The sequence below is a fragment of the Somniosus microcephalus genome, chromosome 12, assembly GCF_052327205.1.
Source record: "Somniosus microcephalus isolate GS21.2 chromosome 12, FLI_Smic_1.0, whole genome shotgun sequence".
Taxonomy (NCBI): domain Eukaryota; kingdom Metazoa; phylum Chordata; class Chondrichthyes; order Squaliformes; family Somniosidae; genus Somniosus; species Somniosus microcephalus.
In genome coordinates this window covers 8,602,156-8,616,034 of record NC_140998.1, presented here as the reverse complement: position 1 = coordinate 8,616,034, position 13,879 = coordinate 8,602,156, and the positions used below count along the sequence as shown (strand labels likewise).

Here is a 13,879-nt window from a genome sequence, read left to right as displayed (position 1 = left end):
TTTGCACACGGCCGCTAATGGCACCCCAAACAGGGCTATACCGAATTTCTCCCCCATACTTTGGTTCTGTCTTCACAAAGGAGGACACAAATAAACTCCCAGAGATGTCGGGGAACATAGGGTCTAATGAGAGGGAGGAACTGAATGAAATCAGTATTTGTAGGGAAATGGTGTTAGGGAAATTGACAGGATTGAAGGCCGATAAATCCCCAGGGCCTGATAATCTACATCCTAGGGTACTTAAGGAAGTGGCCCTAGAAATAGTAGATGCATTGCTGATCATCTTCCGAAATTCTGTAGACTCTGGAACAGTTCCCATGGATTGGAGGGTAGCTAATGTAACCCCACTATTCAAAAAAGGTGGTCGAGAGAAAACGGGGAATTATAGACCGGTAAGCCTGACATCGGTAGTGGGGAAAATGCTAGAGTCCATTATAAAAGATGTAATAGCAGAGCACTTGGAAAACAGTGACAGGATTGGACAAAGTCAACATGGATTTACAAAAGGTAAATCATGCTTGACTAATCTACTGGAATTTTTTGAGGATGTAACTGGTAGAATAGAAAAGGGAGAACCAGTGGATGTGGTGTATTTGGACTTTCAGAAGGCTTTCGCTAAGGTCCTGCATAAGAGACTAGTGTGCAAAATTAAAGCACATAGGATTGGGGGTAAGGTACTGACTTGGATAGTGAACTGGTTGGCAGACAGGAAGCAAAGAGTTGGAATAAACGTGTCTTTTTCTGAGTGGAAGGCAGTGACTAGTGGGGTACCACAGGGATCGGTGCTAGGACCCCTGTTATTCACAATATATATTAATGATCTAGACGAGGGAACTAGATGTAATATCTCCAAGTTTGCAGACGACACAAAGCTGGGTGAGCGTGTGTGCTGTGAGGAGGATGCAGAGAAACTCCAGTACAATTTGGACAGGTTGGGCGATTGGGCAGATGCATGGCAGATGCAGTATAATGTGGATAAATGCGAGGTTGTCCACTTTGGTGGCAAAAACAGGAAGGCAGATTATTATCTGAATGGCAATAGATTGGGAAAAGGGGAAGTGCAACAAGACCTGGGTGTCCTTGTGCACCAGTCGCTGAAGGTAAGCATGCAGGTGCAGCAGGCAGTTAAGAAGGCAAATGGTATGCTGGCCTTCGTAGCGAGAGGATTCAAGTACAGGAGCAAGGATGTCTTGCTGCAGTTGTACAGGGCCTTGGTGAGACCACACCTTGAGTATTGTGTGCAGTTTTGGTCGCCTTATCTGAGGAAGGATGTTTTTGCCATGGAGGGAATGCAGCGAAGATTCACCAGACTGATACCTGGGATGGCAGGAATGACGTATGAGGAGAGATTGGGTCGATTGGGCTTATAATCGCTGGAGTTTAGAAGAATGAGAGGGGATCTCATTGAAACTTATAAAATTCTAACAGGACTAGACAGACTAGATGCAGGAAGGCTGTTCCCGATGGCAGGGGAGTCCAGAACCAGGGGTCACATTCTAAGGATAAGGGGTAAGCCATTTAGGACTGAGATGAGGAGGAATTTCTTCACCCAGAGAGTGGTGAACCTGTGGAATTCTCTACCACAGAAGACAGTTGAGGCCAATTCATTAAATATATTCAAGAAGGAGTTAGATCTATTTCTTAAGGCTAAGGGGGATCAAGGGATATGGGGAGAAAGCAGGGACAGGGTACTGAGTTTGGATGATCAGCCATGGTCGCATTGAATGGCGGAGCAGGCTCAAGGGGCCGAATGGCCTACTCCTGCTCCTATCTTCTATGTTTCTGTATATACAGGAGCTTTGTCCCAGTAACGCACAGTGTGTTATATAATATATGCATGAGCGTTGTACCCAGTAACGCATGGCGTGTTATTATATAATATACTTGCTGAGGGTGCCCGGCGTTACCAGGGCAATTTTGGGCCACGCGGTCTCCCTGCCCATCTGTCCCCCCTCTCTCTCCCTCTCCCCCTCTCCCTGTGCTGTCCTCTCCCTCCCTCCCCTCTCCCTCCCTCCCCTCTCCCTGCCTAGCGCCTGAGGCCCGGTGCCGTTGTGATACTGGCCGTGCGGGGCCTAGCGCTTCAGGGCCGAGACGGACCCGAGCTGAGCTCCCCTGTGGATCGCGCGGCTGACAGCCGGCCGCTGTCACTCCCCCGACCACTGTGTGTGTCGGGCCGAGCAGTTGCGAGGCACGGCCCGAGTGAGTCCAACTTACCTGCCGCTCCGGCGGGGATCGGGAGCTACAATGTGGGGGTTTCTTTTGCTGCTGCTGTCCCTGTGGGGATGGAAAAAATGGTGGCGAAGTTTAGGGAGACCGGAGGATTAGGACCCGCCCGTGATGCACTGATTGGTCAACCATCAGGTGCGTGAACTGTGGTCAAGCAGCACGTCACTCAACGCTAATGAGAGGTAGGATTGGTCAACCGCGAATGAGTGGATTTTTGAACGTTTTTTGTATACTGTCCAAACAATTTTTGTCTGACAAAAAAGTAAATATGCCTACGAGAGTCCCCTAACGATAAGGTTTCTTTCGATATAACATACGTGTAGGTACGCTCTATAACTTTTGATTGTATAGCCGGACAGACAGAAAGACAGAGAGACAGACAGACAGACAGAGAGACATACGGTTTTAGATACAGGAGCATTATACCCATTAATGCACGGTGTGTTATTATATAATACTAGCTGGGGGGGCATGGCATTGCCAAGGCTTTTTTGTAAAATGGCAGTTTAGAGGGCCGCGCGGTTTACGGCCGGCCGCTGCCGCTCCCCCGCTCTGTGTCTCTGGCCGAGCGGTTGTCAGGCCTGGCCCAAGTGACCCCAACTCAGCTCCTGCTCCGGCAGGCCGGGAGCGGGATACTGTGCCGGAGCCGCAATGTGGGGGTTTGTTGTGCTGGTGCTGTCGCTGTTGAGTAAAAGCAGTGAAAAAAATGGCGGCTACGTTTCGGGAGGCTGCAGGATTAGGTCCCGCCCACACACGGAATGAAATGTCCCCCGTGACGCACCGATTGGTCAACCATCAGGTCACTGAACTGTAGGATTGGTCAACCATCATGTCACTCAACGCTAATGAGCGGTAGGATTGGTCAACCGCTCGGTTGACCAATCCTACCGCTCATTAGCGTTGAGTGACGTGATGGTTGACCAATCGTACAGGGGATAACGTTGACTGACGTGATGGTTGACCAATCCTACACTTCAATGACCTGATGGTTCACCAATTGGTGCGTCACCGGGGGCGTTTCATTGCGTGTGTGGGCGGGCCTAATCCTGCAGCCTCCCGAAACTTCGCCGCCATTTTTTAAATCCCCACAGCGACAGCACCAGCGCAACAAACCCCCACATTGTGGCTCCGGGAGTGGGAGGTGAGTTGGGGTCATTTGGGCCGGGCCTCGCAACCACTCGGCCCGAGACACAGAGCGGGCAGGGGAGCGGCAGCGGCCGGCCGTAAACCGCGCGACTCGCGGCCGGCCGCACCGGGAGCTCAGCTGGGGTCCGTCTCGGCCCGAGAGCCCGGCCGGGCCTGAAGCGCTAGGCTCCGCACGGCCACCGCAGCCGAGCTCAATTTTCAAAGCCTGAGGCGCTAGGGAGGGAGAGGGGAGGGAGGGACAGAGAGGAAAGCAGGGAGAGACAGAGAGAGGGAGGGAGAGGGAGAGTGAGGGAGGGAGGGAGAGAGAGAGGGGACAGACAGGGGCAGGGAGAGTGGGGGAGAGAGAGAGGGGACAGAGAGAGGGGCAGGGAGAGAGAGGAGCAGGGAGAGAGAGGGGGAGGGAGAGAGAGAGGGTCAGGGAGGGAAAGAGTGACACAGAGCGGGGGAGCGGCAGCGCCCGGCCATAAACAGCACGGCCCAAAAAAGCCCTGGCAATGCCGGGCCCCCCCAGCTAGTAATATATACAGGAGTGTTATACCCAGTAACGCACGGTGTTATTATCTATACATATAAAACGGTCCGTCTGTCTTTCCTTCTGTCTTTCCGTCTGTCTTTCCGTCTGTCTGTCCGGCTGTACACTCAAAAGTTATACAACGTACCTACACGCATGTTATATCAAAAGAAAGCTTATCATTAGGGGACTCTCATAGGCATATTTACTTTTTGGTCAGACAAAAATTGTTCCGACAGTATACAAAAAAGTTTCAAAAAACGGCAACATTCCGCTCATTAGCATTGAGTGACGTGATGGTTGACCAATCGTACAGGGGATTAACCTGATGGTTGACCAATCGGTGCGTCACGGGGGGGCGTTTCATTGTGTGTGTGGGCGGGCCTAATCCTTCTGAGCTGAGGTGAGTGGCCGCCATCTTGATTCCTAACTATTGATTTATTTTTCCCACTTTCTGTGTGTTTATTTTTCCCACTTTCTGTGTGTTTATTTTTCCCACTTTCTGTGCGTTTATTTTTCCCACTTTGTGTGTGTACCCCGTTAGGTTCTTTTCTGCAGTTGTCTTCTTAGCTATGGGGTGCTTAAAAACCTGAACTTTAATATTTAGGAATCTCTCTTTATTGTAGTGGATGCGCGGAGCCGCGGCCTAGCAGCGCGGGAAGCCTGGGCCTCGAGTTCAGCGGATTCCCGGCGTGCCCGGAACCTGTCGAACCTGCTCAAGGCCGTTCATTTCCGTGACCACGTCACCGTCTTCGCCTCGGCCAATGGCATCGGGGTGACGGCCGAGGCCGCCAAAAGCGTCCAGGGGAACGCGTTCATCCAGGTGCCGAGGCCCGGGCCACGGGGTGGAAAGCCGACCAGGTCACCGTCTTCGCCTCGGCCAACAGCATCAGGGTGACGGCCGAGGTCACCAAAAACGTCCAGGGGAACGCGTTCATCCAGGTGCCGAGGCCCGGGCCCCGGAGCGCAAAGAGGGATTGGAGCAGGGGAGAGGGGGGAGGGGAGAGGGTAAGAGGGAGGGGAGAGGGTAAGAGGGAGGGGGAAGAGGGAGGGGGGAGGAGGGGAGGGGGGAAGAGGGGGAGGGGGAAGAGGGAGGAGGGGGAGGGGGAAGAGGGAGGATGGGGAGGGGGAAGAGGGAGGAGGGAGAGGGGGGAGGGGGAAGAGGGAGGGGGTGTGGGGGAAGAGGGAGGAGGGGAGAGAGGGAGGAGGGGGAGGAGGGGGGAAGAGGGAGGAGGGGGGAAGAGGGAGGAGGGGAGGGGGAAGAGGGAGGAGGGGGGGAAGAGGGAGGGGAGGGGGGAAGAGGGAGGGGGGTGTGGGGGAAGGGGGAAGAGGGAGGAGGGGGAGAGAGGGAGGAGGGGGAGGGGGGGAAGAGGGAGGAGGGGGAGGGGGGGAAGAGGGGGGAGGGGGGGAAGAGGGAGGAGGGGGAAGAGGGATGAGGGGGAGGGGGAAGAGGGATGAGGGGGAGAGGAGGGGGGGAGAGGGAGGGGAGGAGGGGAGAGGGGGAGGTAGGGAGAGGAGAGGGGGAGGGAGGGGGAGGAGAGGGGCAGGGAGGGAGAGGAGAGGGGAGGGAGGGACAGAGAGTAAAGCAGGGAGAGACGGGGAGGGAGAGAGAGAGGGTGAGGGAGGGAAAGAGTGAGGGGGTGGGAGAGGGAGGGAGAGCTCGCCTTCTTCCTTCCTTCCTTCCTTCACAGGGGTCCATCGGGCCTGGCCTGAGGCGCTCCTTCCCCCCCTCTCTCTGCACGCTAATCCCAAACTAAATCCAGCAGTCTCTCTCTCTCTCTTCCCCCCCATCTCTCTCTTCTCCCCCAGTCTCTCTCTCTCTCTCTCTCTCTCCCCCAGTCTCTCTCTCCCCCCCAGTCTCTCTCTCTCTCTCTCCCCCCCGTCTCTCTCTCTCTCTCTCCCCCCCCCAGTCTCTCTCTACTCCCCCCAGTCTCTCTCGCTCTCTCTTCCAACAACAACATCCCCTCAAAAAACCCTCAGCACCGCCGGGCACTCCAGCTAGTAATATATACAGCAGCATTATACCCAGTAACGCACGGCGTGTTATATAATATATACAGGAGCGTTATACCCAGTAACGCACGGCATGTTATATAATATATACAGGAGCGTTATACCCAGTAACGCACGGCGTGTTATTGTATATAATATATGCAGGAGCGTTATACCCAGTAACACATGGCGTGTTATTATATAATATATACAGGTATTTAAAAAGGAAGAGAGTAGCTAAAGGAACGTTGGTCCCTTAGAGGACGAGACTGGGGAATTAATAATGGGGAACAGAGAAATGGCAGAGACTCTGAACAAATATTTTGTATCGGTCTTCACGGTAAAAGACACTAAAACCATCCCAATAGTACATAATCAAGAGGCTATAGGGAGGGAGGAACTTAAAACAACCACTATCACTAAAGAAAAATTTCTCGGTAAAATAATGGGACTAAAGGTGGAAAAGTCCCCATGACCATATGGCCTGCATCCTAGGGTCTTAAGAGGTGGCTGCAGAGATAGTGGATGCATTGGTTGTAATCACACAGAAATCACAGAAACCCCACAGTGCAGATAGAGGCCATTTCGGCCCATCGAGCCTGCACCGACACATATCCCACCCGATCCCCGTAACCCCTACACCAACACATATCCCACCCTATCCCCGTAACCCCACGTATTAAATCCCCCTAACACTAAGGGTCAATTTATCATAGCCAATCAACCTAACCCGCACATCTTTGGACTGTGGGAGGAAACCGGAGCACCCGGAGAAAACCCACGCAAACACGGGGAGAATGTGCAAACTCCACACAGACAGTCACCCGAGGCCGGATTCGAACCCGGGCCCCTGGCGCTGTGAAGCAACAGTGCTAACCACTATGCCACCGTGCCGCCGTAATCTACCAAAATTCCTTGGATTCTGGAGAGGTCCCAATGGATTGGAAAACCGCAAATGTAACGCCCCTATTCAAGAAGGGAGGGAAACAGAAAGCAGGAAACTATCGACCAGTTAGCCCTAACATCTGTCATTGGGAAAATGCTGGAATCCATCATTAAGGAAGTGATAGCAGGACCTTTAGAAAATCATAATGCAGTCAGGCAGAGTCAGCATGGTTTTATGAAATGGAAACCATGTTTGACAAATTTGCTGGAGTTCTTTGAGGATGTAATGAGTAGGGTGGATAAAGGGGAACCAGTGGATGTGATGTATTTAGATTTCCAGAAAGCATTCGATAAGGTGCCACATAAAAGGTTACTACACAAGATAAGAGCTCACGGAATTGGGGGTAATATATTAGCATGGATAGAGAATTGGCTAACTAACAGAAAACAAAGAGTTGGGATAAATGGGTCATTTTCCGGTTGGCAAACGGTAACTAGTGGGGTGCCACAGGGATCAGTGCTGGGGCCTCAACTATTTACAATCTGTATTAATGACTTGGATGAAGGGACCGAGTGTACTGTAGCCAAATTTGCTGATGATACAAAGATAGGTGGGAAAGCAAATTGTGAAGAGGGCACAAAGAATCTGCAAAGGGATATAGATAGGCTAAGTGAGTGGGCAAACATTTGGCAGATGGAATATAATGTGGGAAAGTGTGAGGTTATCCACTTTGGTAAGAAAAATAAAAAAGCAAATTATTATTTAAATGCTGCAGTACAGAGGGACCTGGGGGTCCTTGTGCATGAAACACAAAAAGTTAGCATGTAGTTACAGCAAGTAATCAGGAAGGCAAATGGAATGACACAGAAACATAGAAGATAGGAGCAGGGGTAGGCCATTTGGCCCCTCGAGCCTGCTCCGCCATTCAATGAGATCATGGCTGATCATCCATGTTGGCCCTTATTGCAAAGGGGATTGGAGTATAAAAGCAGGGAAGTCTTGCTACAACTGTACAGGGTATTGGTGAGACCACACCTGGAGTACTGCGTACAGTTTTGGTCTCCTTATTTAAGGAGGGATATACTTGCATTGGAGGCAGTTCAGAGAAGATTCACGAGGTTGATTCCTGAGATGAAGGGGTTGTCTTATGAGGATAGGTTGAGCAGGCTGGGCCTATACTCATTGGAGTTTAGAAGAATGAGAGGTGATCTTATTGAAACATATAAGATACTGAGGGGGTTCGACAGGGTAGATGCAGAAAGGATGTTTCCCCTCGTGGGGAAATCTAGAACTCGGGGGCACAGTCTCAGAATAAAGGGTCGCCCTTTTAGAACTGAGATGAGGAGAAACTTCTTCTCTCAGAGGGTCGTAAATCTGTGGAATTCTCTGCCCCGGAGAGCTGTGGAGGCTGGGTCATTAAATACATTTAAGGTGGAGATAGACAGATTTTTGAACGGTAAGGGAGTGATGGATTATGGGGAGCGGGCAGGGAAGTGGCTTTGAGCCCAAGATCAGCCATGATCTTATTGAATGGCGGAGCAGGCTCGAGGGGCCAAGTGGCCTATTCCTGCTCCTATTTCTTATATGTTCTTAATTTATTATTATAATATATACAGGAGTATTATACCCAGTAACGCACGGTGTGTTATATAAAGATATACTCTCCCTATATATCTGTATCTTACCCTCTTTATCTCTATTCTGTTCTTTTTTTATCTCAGATGTGTCAACATTTAGAATGTTTACATTTTCTAATTATCAACAAGACCCAGATGAGATCATTGGAAATTTCTACCTGTTTCAAAATTAAACTTGTGCTTTTTAAATTAAAATATGTTGAAAAACAATCTCTCTCTCAGCTTAATACACTCTCAAGTTTATAGAATGCAAAACCAAAGGTCTGCAATCAGTACAGTCTCATTTTTTTCTCATATTCTCTCTCATGCACAGCCTCTCTCTTTCTAAAAGGCAGTCAACCTCATTTAAAAGCGGAACACCATTCTATGATCGGTACCCCCACACGGACTGCAGCGTTTCAAGAAGGCGGCTCACCACCACCTTCTCGAGACAACTAGGGATGGGCAATAAATGCCGGCCTTGCCAGTGATGCCCATATTCTGAGAACATTTTTATTTTAAATAGCTACAGAAATATATTCCTTCAGTACAGCCAACTGACTGGTAGCGGCGTATCCTGGAAAATGAGATGGCTTGCACACGCTCAGATTGTGCATTACGAATTTAACTATCAGTGTTAAAAATATCAAGTACAAGTCTAGGCTTTTGGGAAATGCTAAACCCTTCAAGTAAAACCTTTGCTAAAGGCACTGAGATACATCTGTGTAGAGACATTTAATCATGATGTTAGGAAATCGTAGAAATTTACGTAGCAACTTACGGCACAGAAGGAGGGCAATTGGCCCATCGTGTCTGTGCCAGAAATAGGTAAATTGAAACAAAAAGAAAAAATATTTCAAAGCTTATTTTGAACATTAGACGTTTTAGTTAGGCCTCAGGAAACATTTTCAGGAAGTTTTTTTGAGGCCTTTCTGGGCAAAAGGTGATACAATGCCACCCAGTGGCCAGAGCCTGTAATGACATTGTGACAAGAATCAGTTGACATAGGACATTCCCGATTTAAATGTAGACATCGGAGTTTATCTCAGTAAAGGGTTGCTACCGAAGTGTTACAAAAAAGTGACAACAGGAAGTTACGCATTTTAGACAGGAAGTGCATGCAGATGTAATATTGCTCAATAAGATACAAGTGTCCAGGAGCAATGTAACTGTGAATGCCCTGTAATAAAATCATAAAATGATACAGCACAGAAGGAGGCCATTCGGCCCATCGAGTCTGTACTGGCTCTTTCGAAGAGCAATCCTGTTAGTCCCACTCCCCCGCTCGCTCCCCATATCCCTGCAATTTTTTCTTCTTCAAGTATTCAAGTTCCGCCCATAATTTAGACACTCTCCCTTGTTCCTTTTCCTCTCACAATTTACACACGCTCCCTTACTGCTCTAACTTACATCACTAAAACAGATGATCTGCTCATTATCACATTGCTGTTTGTGGGAGCTTGCTGTGTGTAAATTGGCTGCTGCGTTTCCTACATTACAACAGTGACTACACTTCAAAAAGTACCTCACTGGCTGAAAAGCGCTTTGTGACGTCCTGAGGTCGTGAAAGGCGCTACATCAAGGAAAGTTCTTTCTCTCTTTTCTTTTGCCCACTCATTAATCTTGGTGTATTGTTTCAGGACACAACGCTTACATCTGCCCGGCTACCAACCAGTGCACAATCGACAAGAACAGGCGGAAAAGCTGCCAGGCCTGTCGACTCCGCAAGTGCTATGAAGTTGGGATGATGAAATCCGGTGAGTCCATCAAACATTTACCAACGCCAGTGGGGGGGGGGGGGGGTTGGGTTGGGGGAGTGAGGGGTGAGGTGGGGGGTTGAGGGGGGTTAGGGTGGGGTGAGGGGGGGTGAAGGGTGAGGTGAGGGGGTGAAGGGAAAAGGGCATAGAAGCACTGGAGAAAGTGCAACAAAACATTTACAAGGAGGATACCGGAACTGAGAGATTACAGCTATCGGGAAAGATTAAACAGGTTTGGGGCTTTGTTGTTTTTAGAAAAGAGGAGACCTGATCGAGGTCTTTATAATTATGAATGGATTGGACAAGGTAGATGTGGAGAGAATGTTTCCACTTGTGGGAGAATTCAAAACTGGGGGCCGTAATTCCAAGATAGTTATTAATAAATCCAATGGGGAAATCAGAAGAAATGTCTTTACCCAGAGAGTGGTGAGAATGTGGAGCTCGCTACCACAGGGAGTGGTTCAGGCAAGTATTATAGATGCTTTCAAAAGGAAACTAGATGAGTACATGAGAGAAAAGGGACTAGAAAGATATGCTGAAGGGCTGAGATGAGGCAGATGGAATGGGAGGAGATTCGTGTGGAGTATGAACGTCAGCACAGACTGGTTGGGCCGAATGGCCCGTTTCTGTGCCGTACATTCTGTGTAATCCTATGAAACGTGCTGTGTCACTGCACAGCGCGAGCCAACGATAACGGGACAATCGGAGTCAGTCGCAAGCAGACTCTCCCGTTTTAAACGTGGACACCGGGCGCTGGGGATCCCGCAGTGGTTCTCCAGACCGAGATCGGGCAAGCTCCAGAGAATCGGGGTGAACAGTTATAAAATGGCTGCTTATGCTGTTCCTCCCTGCGCCTGCCCGTCTCCTCTTCAAGTGACGGCGGAAGATCAGCAAGACTCCATGATATTCAGGCCCAGAGAAATGATAACAGAAAACAAATAAAACAATGCATGACAGTAGGAAGGGGAGGCATTGTATTCAAGAAATAAATTAATTCAGCAGGGCAAGGGTCACTCACTGTGTAACTGTACAGAGTCACTGTTTATTCAGGGTAAGGGTCACTCACTGTGTAACTGTAGAGAGTCACTGTTTATTCAGGGTAAGGGTCACTCACTAACTGTACAGAGTCACTGTTTATTCAGGGTAAGGGTCACTCACTGTAACTGTACAGAGTCACTGTTTATTCAGGGTAAGGGTCACTCACTGTGTAACTGTACAGAGTCACTGTTTATTCAGGGTAAGGGTCACTCACTGTGTAACTGTAGAGAGTCACTGTTTATTCAGGGTAAGGGTCACTCACTGTGTAACTGTACAGAGTCACTGTTTATTCAGGGTAAGGGTCACTCACTGTGTAACTGTACAGACTCACTGTTTATTCAGGGTAAGGGTCACTCACTGTGTAACTGTACAGAGTCACTGTTTATTCAGGGTAAGGGTCGCTCACTGTAACTGTACAGAGTCACTTTTTATTCAGGGTAAGGGTCACCCACTGTGTAACTGTACAGAGTCACTGTTTATTCAGGGTAAGGGTCACTCACTGTAACTGGACACAGTCACTGTTTATTCAGGGTAAGGGTCGCTCACTGTGTAACTGTACAGAGTCACTGTTTATTCAGGGTAAGGGTCACTCACTGTAACTGTACAGAGTCACTGTTTATTCAGGGTAAGGGTCACTCACTGTAACTGTACAGAGTCACTGTTTATTCAGGGTAAGGGTCACTCACTGTGTAACTGTACAGAGTCACTGTTTATTCAGGGTAAGGGTCACTCACTGTAACTGTACAGAGTCACTGTTTATTCAGGGTAAGGGTCACTCACTGTAACTGTACAGAACCACTGTTTATTCAGGGTAAGGGTCACTCACTGTGTAACTGTACAGAGTCACTGTTTATTCAGGATAAGGATCACTCACTGTAACTGTACAGAGTCACTGTTTATTCAGGGTAAGGGTCACTCACTGTAACTGTACAGAGTCACTGTTTATTCAGGGTAAGGGTCACTCATTGTGTAACTGTGCAGAGTCACTGTTTATTCAGGATAAGGATCGCTCACTGTGTAACTGTACAGAACCACTGTTTATTCAGGGTAAGGGTCACTCACTGTGTAACTGTACAGAACCACTGTTTATTCAGGGTAAGGGTCACTCACTGTGTAACTGTACAGAGTCACTGTTTATTCAGGATAAGGATCGCTCACTGTAACTGTAGAGTCACTGTTTATTCAGGATAAGGATCGCTCACTGTGTAACTGTACAGAACCACTGTTTATTCAGGGTAAGGGTCACTCACTGTGTAACTGTACAGAGTCACTGTTTATTCAGGGTAAGGGTCACTCACTGTGTAACTGTACAGAGTCACTGTTTATTCAGGGTAAGGGTCACCCACTGTGTAACTGTACAGAGTCACTGTTTATTCAGGGTAAGGGTCGCTCACTGTAACTGTACAGAGTCACTATTTATTCAGGGTAAGGGTCACTCACTGTAACTGTACAGAGTCACTGTTTATTCAGGGTAAGGGTCACTCACTGTGTAACTGTACAGAGTCACTGTTTATTCAGGGTAAGGGTCACTCACTGTGCGAGTGTACCACATCACTGTGTCTGTCAAGTGTTTAACATATTTCTGTTGTCAGTTTGGAAGGGCTGGACTGTGCAGCCGGAGAGCATTAATCGTTCCTGTGCTGTTTGAAATATGTTCTGACTGTGCCGTGGAGCACTAGCCTTAGTCAGAGTGCATGGATCCTCTGCCAGTGAGACGAAGCACACTTTAACACACAGCTCAACAAGGGTTTGGCAGTGTGGAATTTAAATTGCCTTTTATCCTCAGCAGGCATTACAGGACAAATCCCAAAATTCCAGTAATGAATCAGCACTTGACAAGGTCCCTGGAGCCAGGATGGCTCATTGAGTCAGTCCCTCACTCACTCCGTGCACAGCAGACTGGACACAGACACCGATAGGTTCCATCTCCGCCTTGTGACAAACTCTCTGACCTCAGCAGGGAGGGGCAATGGTGGGATCTTCCTCCACCCAGATTGGCGAGGAGGATATGGTCAGGGGCAAGCGGTTACTCTCTGTGCAGCTGTACGGAGTCCCTGCTCCTGCTCACGGAGCTGCCAATCCTGCTGGGTAATGTTTGGGTATTCGGTGAGGAGGGGGAAGTGCCCCCTCAGTCCAGCCGCCCTCTGACCCCTGGCTTCCACCCGTGAGGAGACAGCGCCGATGGACTGCAACCCCACAAAAGTTAGCTCTCTTTCTCTTTCCTCTCTCTGTCTCTTTTTCTCTCTCTCTCCCTCTATCTATCTCTCTGTCTCTCTCTCTCACCTCTCTTTCCTCTCTGTGTCTCTCTTTATCTCGTTGTCTCTCTCTCTCTCTCTCCCTCTCTCTTTCCTCTCTCTGTCTCTTTTTCTCTCTCTCTCCCTCTAGCTATCTCTCTGTCTCTCTCTCCTCTCTTTCCTTTCTGTGTCTCTCTCTCTCTCTGGGAGGAATGTGCCATGGAAAGGGAGATTGGGCGGAGTGTATTACGAGCGGCTGAGCCACGACCACCAGTTTTTCACCAGCACTGAAAATTAAAATGATCTCTCTCTCTTCCTGTCGCACTCTCTCATTCCAACCTTTCTGGTCTCTATGTTTTCCTCTATAAACGTTCCACTGAATTTTCCTCTCAACCAACATCCAGATTACCTGGTCATTATCACGTTGCTATTCGTGGGAGCTTGCTGTGCACAAATTGGCATTGTGCACACTG

General features: G+C 49.0%; 1 protein-coding gene across 1 annotated transcript in view; it reads left to right on the top strand.

Moving 5' to 3' along the window:
• The window catches only part of esr2a (estrogen receptor 2a), a 450,714-nt gene that overhangs the window by 71,753 nt on the left and 365,082 nt on the right, over window positions 1–13,879 (top strand). The window contains exon 3 of the mRNA XM_086004166.1: window positions 10,018–10,134. Within this exon, the coding sequence (XP_085860292.1) occupies window positions 10,018–10,134 (117 nt within the window). The remainder of the gene's footprint in view (window positions 1–10,017; window positions 10,135–13,879) is intronic.